At 47.9% G+C, this 18,864-nt stretch overlaps 2 protein-coding genes across 2 annotated transcripts in view; one reads left to right on the top strand and one right to left on the bottom strand.

The window, feature by feature from the left end:
• Positions 1-672: 672 nt before the first annotated feature.
• LOC132830272 (protein arginine N-methyltransferase 6-like) lies at positions 673-2,912 on the bottom strand. Its single transcript, XM_060847815.1, has one exon. It carries the CDS (start codon positions 2,910-2,912, stop codon positions 1,005-1,007), a length of 1,908 nt encoding a protein of 635 aa, XP_060703798.1. The 3' UTR covers positions 673-1,004.
• A 15,239-nt stretch (positions 2,913-18,151) lies between these two features.
• LOC132830323 (protein spinster homolog 3-like) overlaps positions 18,152-18,864 on the top strand; it is a 142,416-nt gene continuing 141,703 nt past the window's right edge. Inside the window, exon 1 of the mRNA XM_060847931.1 lies at positions 18,152-18,393. Within this exon, the coding sequence (XP_060703914.1) occupies positions 18,204-18,393 (190 nt within the window). The 5' untranslated portion in view covers positions 18,152-18,203. The remainder of the gene's footprint in view (positions 18,394-18,864) is intronic.

Below are 18,864 nucleotides of genomic sequence, written 5' to 3'. Positions count from 1 at the left end.
GACCTGCTTGATATGACAGATATTACATGTCCATTTGGATATGGTAAATGTTCTGTAACAACACAGCTGTGGGGGTTTAAATCTCTCCCATCATAGCACTTTCACAGCATGTAAGAGAGAAGAGGTTTTCTATTATTTTTATCTCATTGTACATACAGTGTTCACAGCTCTATAAAACAATCTTAGAAATGAATTAGTTACAGAAAGCTTGAACTGTAGGTGACTGAAAATTGATTAATCTATTAATATTTTCAAGTACAATGTCGCAATGGTACTTTGGAAATGAACCAATAAAGAAGCTGCAAATGCACAAGTTAGTCAGTATTCGAAACAAAAGCTGATGCTTCAAGTAAAATCCCTGTGTCACAACTAACATGGGATCTTCTGAAACAGTCACATGTGTCTCTTTTTTTTTCCAAACAGAACATGGCCCTTTTCCCCTTCACAAGGATACTGAGGCTAACACTGACATCAATCAGCTAAAGCAACACTAAACAGGAGTCAGTTTAGTTCCTACTTGAGCTGTGTGAATCTGTTTCAAGTGAGAATCAATTTACTTCGCATGAACACTAAGTCAGAGCAGGCAGCCAGCAATTTACTGTGAAAAGCTCCAGTGCAATAATTCTCAGAGTTCAAACTACATGTTACATTGGAGTGACAAACCAAACTAAGTTTGTTCATTAAGTTATTAAAATGTTTAAAAAGGATACATGCATGAACAGCAACTCATTCAAAAGCAGCAATCATTTTGATTAATTTGTTTTTGTCCCACAATCATCAATCCAGCAAATCAACGTCTCTTTAGGATTGAATTTATTTTCCCTGGCTTGCCCATTCCTTCCTTTGGCTCTCCGCATGGGTTCATGGAGTTAAGGCAACTTTTTCACAATGAGTCATTCAACTGAATCAGTTCGGAAATCAACTGGAGAGCAAACAGCAAAAAATATCAAGTGTAACAGTCCAGGCACGGATGGGGCCATTTGGGCCCAAAAACCAATAAAGCGTCACTCAAACGAAGAGAAATCCTCCCCCATTTTGAATACTTTCGTTTTTTTTCCACTATCTCCAATCTCATAAACCAAAGATACCCGCAGATGTCGTGGGTTATCTACAGCTGGAGTTAAAGTTATTTGCCCCTTTATCACAGTGTCCTGGAACACTTGGACAGGTTCATCCAGATAAAGCAAGGTCTGTTTCCAATGTGTTTCCTCTGCGAAAGGCGAGGTTGACAGGACAACTGGCTCACATTCATCAGTGTTGGGATCAAATGTAACGGGGTTAGTATCATTATTGAAATTAAATTCACAGAGATTGTCACCATTGGCTGAGACTGCACATTGGCTCTCAACAGTGCCATTGCTGATGTGTGTACTGGTTACATGGGAAGCATGGGCTTTGGCACTGGACGCATCATTGCTGGCATTAGCTGTACACACACTATCGGCAGGGGGACTGGTAGCTTGATAGCCATCGTCATGGCCACTGGTCGCACGTTGACCATCATCAAGGCCACTGGTTGCACGCTGACCATTGTCATGGCTTCTGGTCACATGTTGACCACCGTAAGGGCCACTAGTTGCACGTTGACCATCGTCAGGGCCCCTGGTTGCATGTTGACCATCGTCAGGGCTACTAGTCATACAATGATCATTGTTATGGCTCCTGGTCACACGTTGACCACCATAAGTACTAGTCGCACTTTGACCATCGTGAGGGTCCCTGGTCGTATACTGACCATCGTCATGGCTCTTGATTGCACGTTGACCATCGTCATGGCTCCTGGTCGAACACTGACCATCGTCATGGCCACTGGTCACATGTTGACCATCGTCATGGCTCCTGGTCAAACGCTGACCTTCGTCATGGCTCCTGGTCGAACGTTGACCGTCGTCATGGCTCCTGGTCGAACGTTGACCGTCGTCATGGCCCCCATCGCCTGTGCGGTCTGTGGGGGCGGACGTCGGGAAGGTAACAGAAAACCAGATGGCGAAGGCGTGCATGGTGGCGATGCCAAAGGCTGAGACGGAGAAGGGGCCTCCCAGCTCCTCGAGCTGGCGCTCGGTGACCGTGTAGAGGTTGACGGCGGCGAACATGGCGGGCCGAGTGAGGACATCCTCGCCGTGCAGGGGGGTCACCACCATCTCGTCGTTCATGAGGCAGCGGCGGGCGAAGGCGGCCATGCAGGCCATGTCGACGCCGTGCTGCTCCTTGACTCCGGCCCAGAAGGAGAGGCGTTCGTGCAGGGCCGGGTCACTGACCGGGGCGATGTAGAGCTCGGCCCGGCACGGGAAGAGCAGGCCGCCCGGTTTGAGCCAGCGGTCCCGGGCGTGCAGCACGCTGCGGAGCATCGACTCGTACATCAGGCCGTAGCCCATCCACTCGCTGACGATGGCATCCACCCTCTCGGGCAGCTCGGCCTCCTCCACGCGGCCCCTCAGCACCAGCACGCGGCCGCTCAGCCCGTTCGCCTCGACTACCTCCCGGGCGCGCTCCGCCATCACCGCGCTCGCCTCCGCCGCGTACACGCGCGCCGCCCCCGCCTGCGCGCAGAAGACGCTCAGGATGCCCGTGCCCGCGCCCACATCCAGCACCGTGCGGCCCCGCAGCGGGCTCACTCGAGCCCGGGGCTCGGGCCCGGACGCAGGCCGCAGGCCTCCCAGCAGGGCCCGGCGGTAACAGCCGGTCCGGGCCGAGTCCGCGATCATCTCCTCGTGGATCGACACGTCCGAGTACGAGTGGAAATAGGCGCCGTCCTGCCGGGCCCGGGCCTCGGCGCCCGGCCCCCCGCTCCCCCGGGCCTCGGCGCCCGGCCCCCCGCTCCCCCGGGTCTCGGAGCCCGGCCCCCCGCTCCCCCGGGCCTCGAGCTCGGACTCCAGCCGCGGCCTCTTCACCTGACGCGGACCCGGCTCCATTTAGTTTCCGCTGGGCTGGGGCCTCATGGTGTCTCCAGGCCTGAGCCTGGGCCTGGGCGTGTCCTGTGCTGCCTGCTCCGGGGGTTAGAGTCTGTCTCCCCGAGCGGAAAGCCCGATCCCGGGGCCGCCCCCTCGGTAGCAGTCAGCCCCACCCCCTTCTCCTTCACAGGCAGCCGCTGCTCTGTCACCCTGACGACAGGGGATTGTCTGTCACACTGTGGGCTGGGGTCTGTCTGTCACACTGTGGGCTGGGGTCTGTCTGTCACCCTGACGACAGGGGTTTGTCTGTCACACTGTGGGCTGGGGTCTGTCTGTCACACTGTGGGCTGGGGTTTGTCTGTCACCCTGACGACAGGGGATTGTCTGTCACCCTGTGGGCTGGGGTTTGTCTGTCACCCTGACGACTGGGGTCTATCTGTCACCCTGAGGGCAGGGGTCTGTCTGTCACCCTGTGGGCTGGGGTTTATCTGTCACCCTGACGACTGGGTCTGTCTGTCACCCTGAGGGCAGGGGTCTGACTGTCACCCTGACGACAGGGTTCTGACTGTCACCCTGAGGGCAGGGGTCTGTCTTACACCCTGAGGGCAGCGGACTGTCTGTCACCCAGATGACAGGGGTCTGTCTGTCACCCTCTGGGCAGCGGTCTGTCTGTCACCCTGAGGGCAGGAGTCTGACTGTCACCATGTGGGCAGGTGTCTGACTATCACCAAGAAGACAGAGTCTAACTGTCGCCAAGAGAACAGGGGTCTGTGTCACTGGGAGGGCAGGGTTCTGATTTCACCGAGAGGGCAGGGGTACAGCTGTCACCAAATGTACAGTGATCTAATTGTCACCAACTGTACAGGTGTCCCTGCTGAATGGGCAGTGGTCCTGTTTTCACCCAGTTGGTGGGTGTGGCAGTAGTGAGGATGTCCAGCTTTCACTGAGTTGGCAGGGGGTCATATATTATGAATCTGACATGACATTAGAACTGCAATGCAAAAGGGAACTTGATCTATTTAATCGACCTATCATCCTGGTGTTAGAGAAACAATGGAACAATTGATTAATGATAAATCAGCATACAACATTCAAACATAACATAAAGAAAATCACAGTCTTAGAGTGTGGGGACCGTACATACACATCATAGAATAGAAAAACCATAGAATCCTTACTGTGTGGAAACTGGGTCTTCAGCCCAAACTGACCCTCCAAAGAGTAACTCACCCAGATCCATTCCCCTACATTTACCTCTGACTAATGCACCTAACCTACACATCCCTCAACACTATGGGACAATTTAGCGTGGCCAATTCACCTAACCTGCACATCTTTGGACTGTGGGAAGAAACTGGACCACCCAGAGGAAACCCACACAGACATGGGGAGAATGTGCAAGCTCCACATAGACAGTCACCCAAGGATGGAATCGAACCCGGGTCCCTGGTGCTGTGAGGCAGCAGTGTTTGCCTCCGTGCCGTCCCATATGTGCTCCTCTTGACACTAAACCTATCACATGTCTCAAATTACTTATACCTCGTTTTTTTGTCTAATCAGTCTGTTCAGAGACATGATGATGCACCTCTGGAGCAGATGGGACTTGAGTGTGGGCCTGCTGGTTCGGGGGTAGGGATATATTGCCCCCCCCCAACAAAACACATCTTCCTTTCCAACAGTTCACCTTTTCATTCAGATGTTGCAGCTGTACGCAATTACAGGCCCAATGACCAAAAGATGTCGATCAGAAGGAACACTCACTTCTGAGTTTGAATGTGTGTTTCAGAGACTTTAGTACAAAATCTAGGCTAATGCTAAGATAGTACTGAGGGTAGGTTGGCACTAACCAGGTAAGAATTTAAACTGAGGGCCCACTCTCTTATCAGCTGGATGCAAAAGATCCCTTTGTAATATTTGGGTGAAACTTAAGGGAGTGTTCTGCTATGCACTAGACAATATTTATCCCTCAGGAGAAAGTGAGGACTGCAGATGCTGGAGATCAGAGCTGAGAAATGTGTTGGTGGAAAGGCGCAGCAGGTCAGGCAGCATCCAAGGAGTGGGAGAATCAACGTTTCAGGCATTAGCCCTTCTTCAGGAATGAGGAAGGTGTGCCAAGCAGGCTAAGATAAAAGGTAAGGGGGAGGGGCGTTGGGAATGCGATAGGTGGAAGGAGGTTAAGGTGAGGAAGATAGGCCGGAGAAGGGGTGGGGGTGAAGAGGTCGGGAAGAAGATTGCAGGTCAAGAAGGCGGTGCTGAGTCCAAGGGTTGGAACTGAGATAAGGTGGGGGGAGGGGACTTGAAGAAGCTGGAGAAATCTGCATTCATCCCTTGTGGTTGGAGGGTTCCTAGGCGGAAGATGAGGTGCTCTTCCTCCAGGCGTCATGTTGCCATGGTCTGGCGATGGAGGAGGCCAAGGACCTGCATGTCCTTGGTGGAGTGGGAGGGGGAGTTCAAATTTTCAGCCACGGAGTGGTTGGGTTGGTTGGTGCCGGTGTCCCAGAGGTGTTTTCTGAAATGTTCCACAAGTAGATGGCCTGTCTCCCCAATGTAGAGGAGGCCACATCGGGTGCAGCAGATGCAGTGTTTGGAGGTGCAGGTGAATTTGTGACGGATATGGAAGGATCCCTTGGGGCCTTGGAGGGAAGTGAGGGAGGAGGTGCGGACGCAAGTTTTGCATTTCTTGCAGTTGCAGTGGAAGGTGCCAGGAGTGGAGGTTGAGTTGGTGGGGGGTGTGGACCTGACGAGGGAGTTGCGGAGGGAGTGGTCTTTCCGGAACGCTGATAGGGGAGGGGAGGGAAATATATCCCTGGTGGTGGGATCTGTTTGCAGATCTGCTCCCAGGAGGATCAATTCCAATAACGAACAACCCTCCTTCTTCAAAGACCGCAATTTCCCCTCAGACGTGGTTGACAATGCTCTCCGCCGCATGTCCTCCACTTCCTGCTCCTCCGCCCTTGAACTCCGCCTCTCCAATCACCACCAGGACAGAATCACACTGGTCCTCACCTACCACCCCACCAACCTCCAGATACATCATATCATCCTTTGTCATTTCCGCCACCTCCAAACGGACCCCACCACCAGGGATATATTTCCCTCCCCTTCCCTATCAGCATTCCGGAAAGACCACTCCCTCTGCGACTCCCTCGTAAAGTCCACACCCCCCCACCAACCCAACCCAACCTCCACTCCCGGCACCTTCCCCTGCAACAGCAAGAAATGCAAAACTTGCACCCACACCTCCCCCTCACTGCCCTCCAAGGCCCCAAGGGATCCTTCCATATCTGTCACAAATTCACCTGCACCTCCAAACACATCATTAACTGCGTCTGCTGCACCCGATGTGGCGTTGTCTACATTGGGGAGGCAGGCCATCTACTTGCGGAACATTTCAGAGAACACCTCTGGGACACCCGCACCAACCAACCCAACCGCCCCATGGCTGGACACTTTAACTCCCTCTCCCACTCCGCCAAGGACATGCAGGTGCTTGGCCTCCTCCATCGCCAGACAATGGCAATACGGCGCTGGAAGCTGGAGGAAGAGTGCCTCATCTTCCGCCTAGGAACCCTCCAACCACAAGAGATGAATGCAGATTTCTCCAGCTTCCTCATTTCCCCTCCCCCCACCTTATCTCAGTCCCAAGTCTTGGACTCAGCACCACCTTCTTGACCTGCAATCTTCTTCCCGACCTCTCAGCCCCCACCCCCGCTCCAGCCTATCACCCTCACCTTAACCTCCTTCTACCTATCGCATTCCGAACACCCCTCCCCCAAGTCCCTCCGCCCTAACTTTTATCTTAGCCTGCTGGACACACTTTCCTCATTCCTGAAGAAGGGGTCATGACCGAAACGTCGATTCTCCTGCTCCTTGGATGCTGCCTGACCTGCTGCGCTTTTCCAGCAACACATTTCTCAACATTTACCCCTCAATCAATGTTACTAAAACACAGGTTGCTAATGTTTCAAGCATTTGGTCAACCTGTGTATGCAAAAGGCAAGTAGGAAGACAAAAGGTATGTTGCCTTTATTGCAAGAGGATTTAGAGTCATCGAGATGTACAGCATGGAAACAGACCCTTAGGTCCAACTTGTCCATGCGGACCAGATATCCCAACCCAATCTAATCCCACCTGCCAGCACCCGGCCCATATCCCTCCAAATCCTTTGTATTCATATACCCATCCAGATGCCTTTTAAATGCTGTAATTGTACCAACCTCCACCACTTCATTCCATACACGTACCACCCTCTGAGTGAAAAAGTTGCCCCTCAGGTCTGTTTTATATCTATCCCCTTCCACCCTAAACCTATGACCTCTAATTCTAGACTCCCCCACCCCAGGGAAAAGACCTTGTCTATTTACCCTATCCATGCCCCTCATGAATTTATAAACCTCTATAAGGTCCCCCCTCTGCCTCTGATACTCCAGGGAAAATGACCCCAGCCCACTCAACCTCTCCCTATAGCTCAAATCCTTCAACTCTGGCAACATTGTTGTAAATCTTTTCTGAACCCTTTTAAGTTTCACAACATTCTTCCAATAGGATGGAGACCAGAATTGCACACAATATTCTAACAGTGGCCTAACCAATATCCTGTACAACCGCAACATGACCTCCCAACTCCTGTACTCAATACTTTGACCAATAAAGGAAAGCATACCAAACGCCTTCTTCACGATCCTATCTACCTGTAACTCCACTTTTAAGGAGCTATGAACCTGCACTCCAAGCTCTCTTTGTTCAGCAACACTCCCTTGGACCTTATCATTAAATGTATAAGTCCAGCTAAGATTTTTTTTCCCAAAATGCAGCTACTTGCATTTATCTGAATTAATCTCCATCTGCCACTCCCCAGCCCATTGGCCCATCTGATCAAGATCCCAATGTAATCTGAGATAACCTTCTTCACTGTCCACTACACTTCCAATTTTAGTGTCATCTGCAAACGTACTAACTATACATCTTATGCTCACATCCAAATCATTTATATAAATGATGAAAAGTAGTGGACCCAGCACCGATCCTTGTGGACTCCACTAGTCACAGGCCTCCAGTCTGAAAAATAACCCTCCACCACCACCCTCTGTCTTCTCCTATTGAGCCAGTTCTGTATCCAAATGGCTAGTTCTCCCTGTATTCAATGAGATCTAACCTTGCTAATCAGTCTTCCATGGGGAACCTTGTTGAATGCCTTACTGAAGTCCATATAGATCACATTTACTGCTCTGCCCTCATCAACCCTCTTAGTTACTTATTCAAAAAACTCAATCAAGTTTGTCAGACATGATTTCCCGTGCACAAAGCCATGTTGACTATCCCTAATCAGTCCTTGCCTTTCCAAATACATGTACATCCTGTCCCTCAGGATTCCCTCCAAAGACTTGCCCACCATCGAGGACAGGCTCACTGCTCATAGTTCCCTGGCTTGTCCTTACCACCCTTCTTAAGCAGTGGCACAACGTTAGCCAACCTCTAGTCTTCCAGCACCTCACCTGCGACTATTGATGCTACTAATGTCTCAGTCAATGGTTCAGTAATCACTTCCCTAACTTCCCACAGAGTTCTCGGGTACACCTGATCAGGTCCTGGAGATTTATCCACTTTTATGCATCTCAAGACATCCAGCACTTCCTCCTTTGTAATATGGACAATTTTCAAGCTGTCACCATCTATTTTCCTACATTCTATATCTTTCATGTCCTTTTCCACAGTAAACACTGATGCAGTATTAGAAGAAATACTCCTGTGGCTCCACGCAAAGGCCGCCTTGCTGTTCTTTGAGGGGCCTTATTCTCACACAGTTACCCTTTTGAGTACATGATTAAAAATGTTTTATTTCAATTGTACAGGACATAGGTGAGATTGCACCTGGAGTATTGTAATTCAGTTTTGGTTCGTTTATCTAAGAATGGACGTATTTGCCATAGAAGGACCCTAAGATGTTGCAGAATTGTGCCATTAGATCTGTCAAGTCTGGTCTGGTATTCGGTGAGATCCCATAATCGTCAAATTCATTTTCTGATCTTTTTCCCATGACCCTTGATTTCATTCTTTTTAACTTTGTTTCTTATTTTCTAATATATATATAAGGAATCACTAAGATAATGTAACTTTTTTTTCTTTATTTCTCTATTTTATGTCTAAATTTGTACCTAGGTACAGTACTTTATACCGGCGACATTGCAAGCCTTTCACTGTACTCCTGTACTTGAGGACATAAGACAATAAACCTAATTCTAATTTGTCTACCTCAGCCTCTATTTAATGACCCAGCCTCCACAGCCCTCTCGCTTAAAGAATTCCACAGAATCACTACCCTCTGAGGAAAGAAATTCGTCCTCTATCTCTCTCTTAAATAGGTGTTTGTTTTCTCGGAGATTATGCCATCTGGTCCTATTCTCTCCCACAAGGAAAAACAATCTCTCAGCATCTACCTTCTCAAGCACACTAAGACTCTTGTATGTTTCAACAAGGCAGCCTCTCATTCTTCTAAACGCGAATGAATACAAGCCCAATCTATCCATAAACTGTGTTTTCTAATTCCAGTCTGTCTCACAAGGGGAAACATCCTCTCAGCATCCACTGAGATGCGGCACGGTGGCACAGTGGTTAGCACTGCTGCCTCACAGCGCCAGGGACCTGGGTTCAATTCCCGCCTCAGGCGACTGACTGTGTGGAGTTTGCACGTTCTCCCCGTGTCTGCGTGGGTTTCCTCTGGGTGCTCCGGTTTCCTCCCACAGTCCAAAGATGTGCGGATCAGGTGAATTGGCCATGCTAAATTGCCCGTAGTGTTAGGTTAGGGGTATGGGTGGGTTGCGCTTCGGCGGGTCGGTGTGGACTTGTTGGGCCGAAGGGCCTGTTTCCACACTGTAAGTAAGTAATCACTCTGTCATTTCCCCTTAGGATAAGGTGGCTCAGCGGTTAACATTGCTGCCTCATAGTGCCAGAGATCAATTACACCCGCAGGTGACTGAATTTGAGAAGTTTGCATGATCTCCCTGTGTCTGCATGGGTTTCCTCCCACTGTCAAAAGATGTGCAGGCTGGGTAGATTAGCCATGGGAAATGCTAATCTACCCTATCTCTGTAGGGTTAGAGAGATAGGGTAGAGGGGTGGGTCTGCGTGGGATGCTGTTCATAGGGTTGGTAGAGCTGAATGGCCTGTAGAGATTCTAAGATCTTGGGTTGACACTTGGGCACTTATGTGCACGTCTTGGTGCATCAGATGGAATGAGGCAACCCTTTGGTTGCCATAGAGGGACCCTAAGCCAAAGGCTTACATCTCCCTTTCATCGCAGCCAGAGTTCTTGTGCACTGTAATCTTTGCACTCTGACCCCAAAAGTCAATATATGTTCAATACTGTTCCACTGTGATCACAATAAAGCTCCATCGCATAACCAAATACATAAAGTGCTCGTACACACTCAGTCCATCAGGCAGCACTGTAGAGAGAAAACAAACATAGGGTTGATGTTCATGGAGAAAGGTCACCAACCTGAAATGTTAACTGCACATTTCCCTCTCTCCACAAACCCACACAATGACCCGCTCTGTGCTTTTCACAATTTTCAATTGTGTTGGACAAAAAGTATGATTTATTCAATTTTTAATGCTTCATTACTAGTCGGGACTAATCCTTCAGCGTGAGTAGGCTTCATTAAAATTACAAGAAAGAGAGTGTAGTAGTTTGCAGTCACCAGGAAATTGTGCTGTAGATTGAAGTGCTAGCCACAGTTCAATGATAACACTCATATTTCTGAGTCATAATCCATTTCAGAGTATTGAGCATACAATCTGGACTGATATTGGTAAAGTTCTGAATGACTGCAACACCATTAGAGTGCTGTCTTTTAGCTGAGGCTCAATCTTCTCAGCTGGATATAACCGATTCCATGGCTCTTCCAAAAAATGGAGGGGAGACCTGACCAATATTTACTCCTCAACTGATATCACTTGATGTTGAGATGCCAGTATTGGATTGGGGTGGACAAGGTCAAAAATCAAACAAGATCAAGTTATAGTCCAACAGGTTTATTTGAAATTAGTCATAGAGTCATAGAGATGTACAGCATGGAAACAGACCCTTTGGTCCAATCCATCAATGCCGACCACATATCCCAACCCAATCTAGTCCCACCTGCCAGCACCCGGCCCATATCCCTCCAAACCCTTCCTATTCATATACCCATCCAAATGCCTGTTAAATGTTACAATTGTACCAGCCTCCACCACTTCCTCTGGCAGTTCATTCCATACCCGTACCACCCTCTTTGTGAAAAAGTTGCCCCGTAGGTCTCTTTCCCCTCTCACCCTAAATCTATGCCTTCTAGTTCTGGACTCCCCGACGCCAGGGAAAAGACTTTGCCTATTTACCCTATCCATGCCCCTCATAATTTTGTCAACCTCTATAAGGTCACCCCTCAGTCTCTGACGTTCCAGGGAAAACAGTCCCAGCCTGTTCAGCCTCTCCCTGTAGCTCAAATCCTCCAACCCCGGCAATATGCTTGTAAATCTTTTCTGAACCCTTTCAAGTTTCACAACATCTTTCCAATAGGAGGGATTCCAGAATTGCAAGATTTCAGTGCCCTGCTCCTTCCTCAGGTGTGGTATGATACTATAAGGTGTACATATAGTCTTATACTTCCCTAACATGCCTGAGCTCCAAAAACTTGAATTTCAAATAAACCTGTTGGACTATAGCCTGGTCTTGTTTGATTTTTATTACCTGATATCATTTGGACAGATTGCTCATTTTTCTTCATTACTACTTGTCATTTCGAACAAGTTGATTCCTGCATTTCCCAGCAGCACATGTAATTATGAAGTACTTTTGAACATCCTGAATAAGTTGCAATCATTTCACCTTTCTCTGAGGAGCTTCAGAAACTAGTTGCTACAACTGTACAGGGCTTTGGTGAGAGCGCGCCTACAGAACTAGGTACTGTTCCATCTCTCTTATTCAAAGAGGAACATATTTGCACTTCCAGAAATTCAAAGAAGTTTCACTTGACAGATTGCTTAGATGAAAGTGTTGTCTTATGATAAAAGATTTGGAAGATTCTCCAAAGAAAATTGGAGGTAATCTTATTGAAACATAAAGGATTCTGACAGGGGGCTGACAAGATATTTCCCTCAGAGTATCTAGAATTTGGGGGAACACTTTCAAAATACAGAACAACCTTGATTATCCAAACGAGACGGGTGGGAAGTATTTTCTTCGGATTACTAAGAGTTCGGATAATTAATTGTTCAGATAATGGATAGTGTTTTTACAGGACCTTGAGATCCTGTTTAGGTAAACCAAAATTTGGATAATTGATGTTCGGATACTCGACGTTGTTCTGTAAGAGTTTTCTCATTTGAGATTGCGATGAAAAGGAATTTCTTCTCGAGAGAGTTGTTAATCTTTGGAATTCCTTATTCCATTGCAGGACTGCAAAGCTGAAATCTGATTTGTTAGTTGTGGGATTGCTCAGTCCTGTCTATTGCATGCTGCTTCCACTGTTTGACACTCAAGTAATCCAATATAGTCGTATCATCAGGTGTCAAGAGCTGAAAATGTATTGCAGGTCAGGCAGCATCCAAAGAGCAGGAGAATCGACGTTTCGGGCATGAGCCCTTCTTCAGGAATCAGGTGTCAACACCTGTTTTAGATATGCCTAGTTCTTGATGCTGCTCCTGGCATCCTTTCCTGCACTTTTCATTGCAGGATTAGTGTGTTATCAGTGTTATCACTGTTTTTACAATGCATCACCTGCTGCATTCCTAACAACCTACCATCATTTGAAGTATGAACTTTGTAATATTACAGCCAAAAGCTTAACTTCTTGTCTATGCCTATGTGACACAGTCAAATATCTGAATTTTCTGATTAAAGATTAAATGTTAAATGCATATTAATGGCACGAGTGAGTGGTAGAGGTAGGTTCAGTTGAGGCATCCAAAATCTATTATCTGAAAAGGAAGAATGTGCAATGTTCCAGGGAGAAGGTGGGGAAATTACCTGAAGTGAATTGCTTATTCGGATAGCTGGTGCAGACATTTTGGGTTGGATGGCCTCTTTCTGAGCTGTGCGACCTTTGTGATTCAGCAAAGGGATGACATGAGAGGCGGTGACAGATCCGAGAGTATCTCCTACCTCCCTGAACAACGGTCTTGCTTTCAATTTCAGTTAAAGGTCCAGTCCATCAGCTCCTCTTGACTAATGCTCACAGTTTACATTCATAATTAGTAGCTCAACGGACCAAGATGGATAAACCACCACCTCAAAATAGAACTAAATTACCTTTTTCTTTATATATTAAATACTAAAATAAAAATATATATTTTATAAATATATGAGATTAGAAATTCTGTGGTTTAATTCGGAACTTAATATAAAATAGAACTTAAATAAGTGATTCTGTTGTATAAAATGTGGTTCTTAACTATTTCTCAATCTTAGTTTCAAACACTATCTGCACATTGGTTTGGTTACGTGGTTCTTTTTTCTTACACTGGAAAGGAAGTGGGAGCATTGCATTTGTACATTGAGGCTGCGACACTGACCTGCAGCTTACCCCGATCCTACTGAGCTTTGGCCTATTTCACCAGGCAGGAACTGACACAACTGTCCCTTTTGGGAACTGTAAGGCAACCTGATGTACCAATTAAACATCCACACAGTGTTACAGTGCAGTAGGAAGCCATTCAGCCCTTTGAATTAACACCAGATTTCACTTTAGATTAGGTTAGGTCAGATTCCCTACAGTTTGGAAACAGGCCCTTCGACCCAATAAGTCCACAACAACCCTCTGAAGAGTAACCCACCCAGACCCATTCCCCTACCCTATATTTACCCCTGACTAATGCACCTAACACAATGGGCACTTTAGCTTAGTCAATTCACCTGACCTTAAAACAGAAAAGGACAAATCGAGGAGCAAAAATCAGGAAGTGTCTATGTGGTTTTTATCTGTGAAATGATTTTCTCATACTAACATCTAACTGGCAAGACTCCACAGCAGGAGCTGAGAATCTGTTCCCAGAGAGGAACAGACCTTGAATCTGAACCTCTATTCAACTAGGTTACTACTGATCTGTGTCTTAACTGAATTCATTGGCTTAAAGAAGTCTTGACTAGCAAAGAAAATCTCAATTTTGATTTGAAATGTTCAGATGACTCAGCGTCATCAGCATTTTGGGGACGATTGCACATTCTGTGTTCAAACTCTGTGTGAAAACGTGACTTCTGAATCCTCTTTGATGAAGCACCCTCTTGTTTTAAGGTGGTGCCCTCTTCTCTGCATTTTCTAACCAGAGGAAACAATTTTCTTGTCCCTGCCCTTTAATGATGTTAATTAAAAATACCATATAATCTTCTATTTATATATATTCATAAAGTGGCTTTATAAAATCAAACATAAGCCAGTCTCATCTCCACTACTATAAAAGAAAATACTGTGAATGTTGTGGTCCTGCAACAAACGAAGAATCCCGGAGAAATTCCAGTCTGAAGGGTAATACCAGACTCGAAACCTTAACATTATTTTTCTGTCTCCGTGTATGCTGCCAGACCTGCTGAGTTACATTAGTATTTTTCATGTTTGTCCCATCTTTACTGCTGACCCATAACAAACAAATAGATTTACACTGTCTATTAGGCACTGCTAATGAAGGAGTCTTATCTAAATAAGGAATTGGATTCTAGACCCAGGGAGTCTTTGCAGAGTGGGTTTAAAGGTGAGTGGAACCCAGGTTTCACAGAAAGCATAGAAGAATGGGAGCTCTGATGAAGAGTAATCCAGGTTTGAAATGTTAGCTTGCTTTCTTTCCATAGATGTTGCCTGACCCAATGTGACCTCCAGTATTTTTTGTTTTCAGAGCATAGAAGAGTGTCACTTTACTGGTTAGTGCATGCATATACATAAAATATGACAAACTGAATTAAGTTATTGTTAAACCATCACCTACAACTGAACAGGAGTTTGTCAGCAGCAAGGGCATGTATGCAGCCTTTTAATAGCAAAAGAACATTTCCCAGAAGCAATGTGAAGTACTTCATGACATTATAGAGGTTTATAAAATCATGAGGACATGGATGGGGTGAAAGCCAGGGTCTCTTTTCCCAGGGTAGGGGAGTCCAAAACCACAGGGCATAGGTTGAAGGTGAGAGGGGAAAGATTTAAAACGGCCCAAGGGGCATCTTTTTCACACAGAGGGTGATGTGTGTATGGAATGAGCTGCCAGAGGAACTGGTGGAGGCTGGTAGAATTACACCATTTAAAAGGCATCTGGATGGGTATATGAATAAGAAAGGTTTAGAGAGAGGCATATGGGCCAAATGCTGGCAAATGGGACTAGATTAGGATATCTGGACGGCATGGACAAGTTGGACCAAAGGGTCTGTTTCCATGTTTTACATGTCTATGACTGTACATAAAACCTTTACCTTAAAAGTGAAAATTTTGCTGTAAAATATGCATCGCAAGATATAGCATGCAAAAACACGATCAGTGGCTGATGAATTAGGTTGTGTTATTATTTGTGCACAAGAGAGCTACAGATGAGAAAATTCATCAACTGATCTTAATTCACCCATCAATAAAGATCCCTAACGTTTCAGTGCAGCATCCTTCCCTTAAATAATTCCAAATGTTTCCTCTCCCAACTGAAAATTTACACAGTTCTGAAAAAGAATCATTCGACCTGAAATATTAACTCTGATTTCTCTCCACAGTTTTTCTCCAGTAATTTCTATCTTTGTTTCTGAAAATTGACACTATAGTTTGATCATTCTCTGTATGAAGATCTTTTTGCTCTTAGTATAAAATTGCCATTTCCGAGCGTGAACCTGTGCCCTTTTAACACATGATTAGCAATGCAACAGTTTAAGTCACATTTAATTATATCTTCAACAGCCTCATATGGCTGCATTTATTGCCAATGGCACTGTTAGTTGGCACAGCAATTGTACACGTGTGTAAGGTCAAGTTCTTGAGTATTGACTTACCGAGATCAAGGCGACATTACAGACTGACAGGATTGACTTTTTAGTGTGTGGTTATATATTAAACTTGCAGCACTGTATGGCTAAAACATCCATACAAGAAGTGCACCTGAAATGGATGGGCAAACTGCTGAGGCAGAGGAAGGTTGAGAAACAAAATAAATTATATCAGCCTTATCTCACAGAATCTGAGAACTGATATGGAACAGGAGGCCATTCGGCATACTGTGCCTGCATCGGCTCTTCAAGTGAGCAATCATTACTGTGTCGAGAGTGTGGTGCTGGAAAAGCACAGCATCCCAGGAGCAGGAGAATCTATGTTTTAGGCATAAGCCCTTCATCAGGAATCAGGCCCGAAACGTCGATTCTCCTGCTCCTCGGATGCTGCCTGACCTGCTGTGCTTTTCCAGCACCACTCTCGACTCTGACCTCCAGTATCTGCAGTCCTCACTTTCCCCCCATCACTCTCTGTGTGCCAATCTCCTGCTTTCCCCCCCCCCCCCCATTATCCCAGCACACCATTTGTTTTATTTTTATTGCACAAAAGGACAGGAGTACATACAAAAGTGTATGATGTTGCCACCACAGGTATAAGTATCCAGGTACAGAACCTGAGAAACAATGTAGAAAGAAGTAACAAAATTAAAAGTTAAACATTGCAGTAATTACAGTATAATGTAAAACATTATTGGGTTAAAGCTTACACATTACAGACCTTCTTAAGTGGAAAATAAAGAAATAAAGCTGAAGTTTCTTTCCAAATAAAAAGCCAGTGCCCTCATGAATACCTTCAGGCAGCCCATTCCCAGAGCCTAACAACTCCCTGTGTGAAACGTTTCCTTTCTCTACATCACCCTTGCTTCATTTGCAGGTCACCTGAAATCTTCCAAATAAACCTGTTGGACTATAACCTGGTGTTGTGTGATTTTTAACTTTGTCCACCCCAGTCCAACACCAGCATCTCCAAATTTAGATTAGACTTACAGTGTGGAAACAGGCCCTTCGGCCCAACAAGTCCACACCGACCCGCCGAAGCGAAACCCACCCATACCCTTACGTTTACCCCTTACCTAACACTACGGGCAATTTAGCATGGCCAATTCACCTGACCCGCACATCTTTGGACTGTGGGAGGAAACCGGAGCACCCGGAGGAAACCCACGCTGACACGGGGAGAACGTGCAAACTCCACACAGTCAGTCGCCCGAGGTGGGAATTGAACCCAGGTCTCAGGCGCTGTGAGGCAGCAGTGCTAACCACTGTGCCACCGGCCTGGGTGACCTCGCTCTTGCCCCTTTGATGTGCCACTGTCTGCAGTTGAGAGCTGGGTGGGGGTGCGGTTGAGAGCTGGGTGGGTGGGGGTGCGGTTGAGAGCTGGGTGGGGGGTGCGGTTGAGAGCTGGGTGGGGGGTGCAGTTGAGAGCTGGGTGGTGGGTGCGGTTGAGAGCTGGGTGGGGGGTGCGGTTGAGAGCTGGGTGGTGGGTGTGGTTGAGAGCTGGGTGGGGGTGCGGTTGAGAGCTGGGTGGGGGGTGCGGTTGAGAGCTGGGTGGGGGGTGCGGATGAGAGCTGGGTGGGGGGTGCAGTTGAGAGCTGAGTGGGCGGGGGTGCGGTTGAGAGCTGGGTGGGGGGTGCGGTTGAGAGCTGAGTGGGGGTGCGGTTGAGAGCTGGGTGGTGGGTGGGGGTGCGGTTGAGAGCTGGGTGGGCGGGGGTGCGGTTGAGAGCTGGGTGGGGGGTGCGGTTGAGAGCTGAGTGGGGGTGCGGTTGAGAGCTGGGTGGTGGGTGGGGGTGCGGTTGAGAGCTGGGTGGGTGGGGGGTGCAGTTGAGAGCTGGGTGGGTGGGGGTGCGGTTGAGAGCTGGGTGGGGGTGCGGTTGAGCAGGAGGTCACACAGCAAGCCAGCGCTGTTGACCCAAACCCTCCAGCAACCTGTGGAGTGGACGGCATCTTTTCCCCATCAAACTGCTCGGGGCAAACGCGAGGGGGTTGGCAGCGATTGCGTTAAAGTGGTCATTACTTTCCCAGAGTGAACACGGATGGCTGTTCTGGTTTCTCTGTCGATTATTTTTTGGCTGAGATTTGCAGAAGCTGCAAGGTCTCCCTCAGTTCTATAAAGGCGCTCTCCCTCTCTGGGGGATAGTATGTGCAAGTGGAGTAGTCCCCAGAACGGCCTGCGCTGGGGAAGACAGTACAACTCTCGAGTAAACTCGGAAGGGGGAGTGTTAGATTTGTCTCTGAGGGCGTTCCTTCCGTTAGTTTAGCAGAAGTAGAAGAACTTTCGCAGAGGGAGCTGACTTCATTCTCAGCAGCAGTCACTCCTCTCTCTCATGATGGACGGTGACAGCGGCTCTCTGGCCCGGGAGAACCCTCCCGGGGTCCGCTACAGCTCCATGAGCAGCCCGGGCTCCGAGACAGCCACTGCCAACTTTCACATCAGCCGTGGCAGGTCTTATCTGGTCGTGGCCATTCTGTTCCTCATTAACCTCTTGAACTACATGGATCGCTCCATCATTGCAGGTGAGAGTTTGCCCTTCGCTAACAGAACGCCATCTCCATCCTTCAATCCCACTCCCCCATCCTTCTTCTCAGCCCCTCTCCCCATCCCTCAACCCCTCTTCCTATCCCTCCATCCCACTCTCCATCCCTCAGCCCCTCTCCCCATCCCTCCGCCCCTCTCCCCATCCCTCAGCCCCTCTCCCCATCCCTCAACACCTCTCCCCATCCCTCAACAACTCTCCCCATCCCTCAAACCCTCTCCCCATCCCTCAACACCTCTCCCCATCCCTCAGCCCCTCTCCCCATCCCTCAAACTCTCTCCCCATCCCTCAAGCCCTATCTCCATCCCTCAAGCCCTCTCCCCATCCCTTTCTCTTCCCCTCATCCCTCAACCCCACCCCCTCAACCCTTAAACCCTCTTCCCATCCCTTCCCCTCTCCCCATCCCTCACCCTCCTCTCTCCCCAATCTCCCCCTCTCCCCCTCTCCCTTC

This window comes from Hemiscyllium ocellatum, chromosome 31, assembly GCF_020745735.1.
Source record: "Hemiscyllium ocellatum isolate sHemOce1 chromosome 31, sHemOce1.pat.X.cur, whole genome shotgun sequence".
Lineage (NCBI taxonomy): Eukaryota > Metazoa > Chordata > Chondrichthyes > Orectolobiformes > Hemiscylliidae > Hemiscyllium > Hemiscyllium ocellatum.
This window is presented reverse-complemented; position numbering and strand designations above follow the sequence as displayed.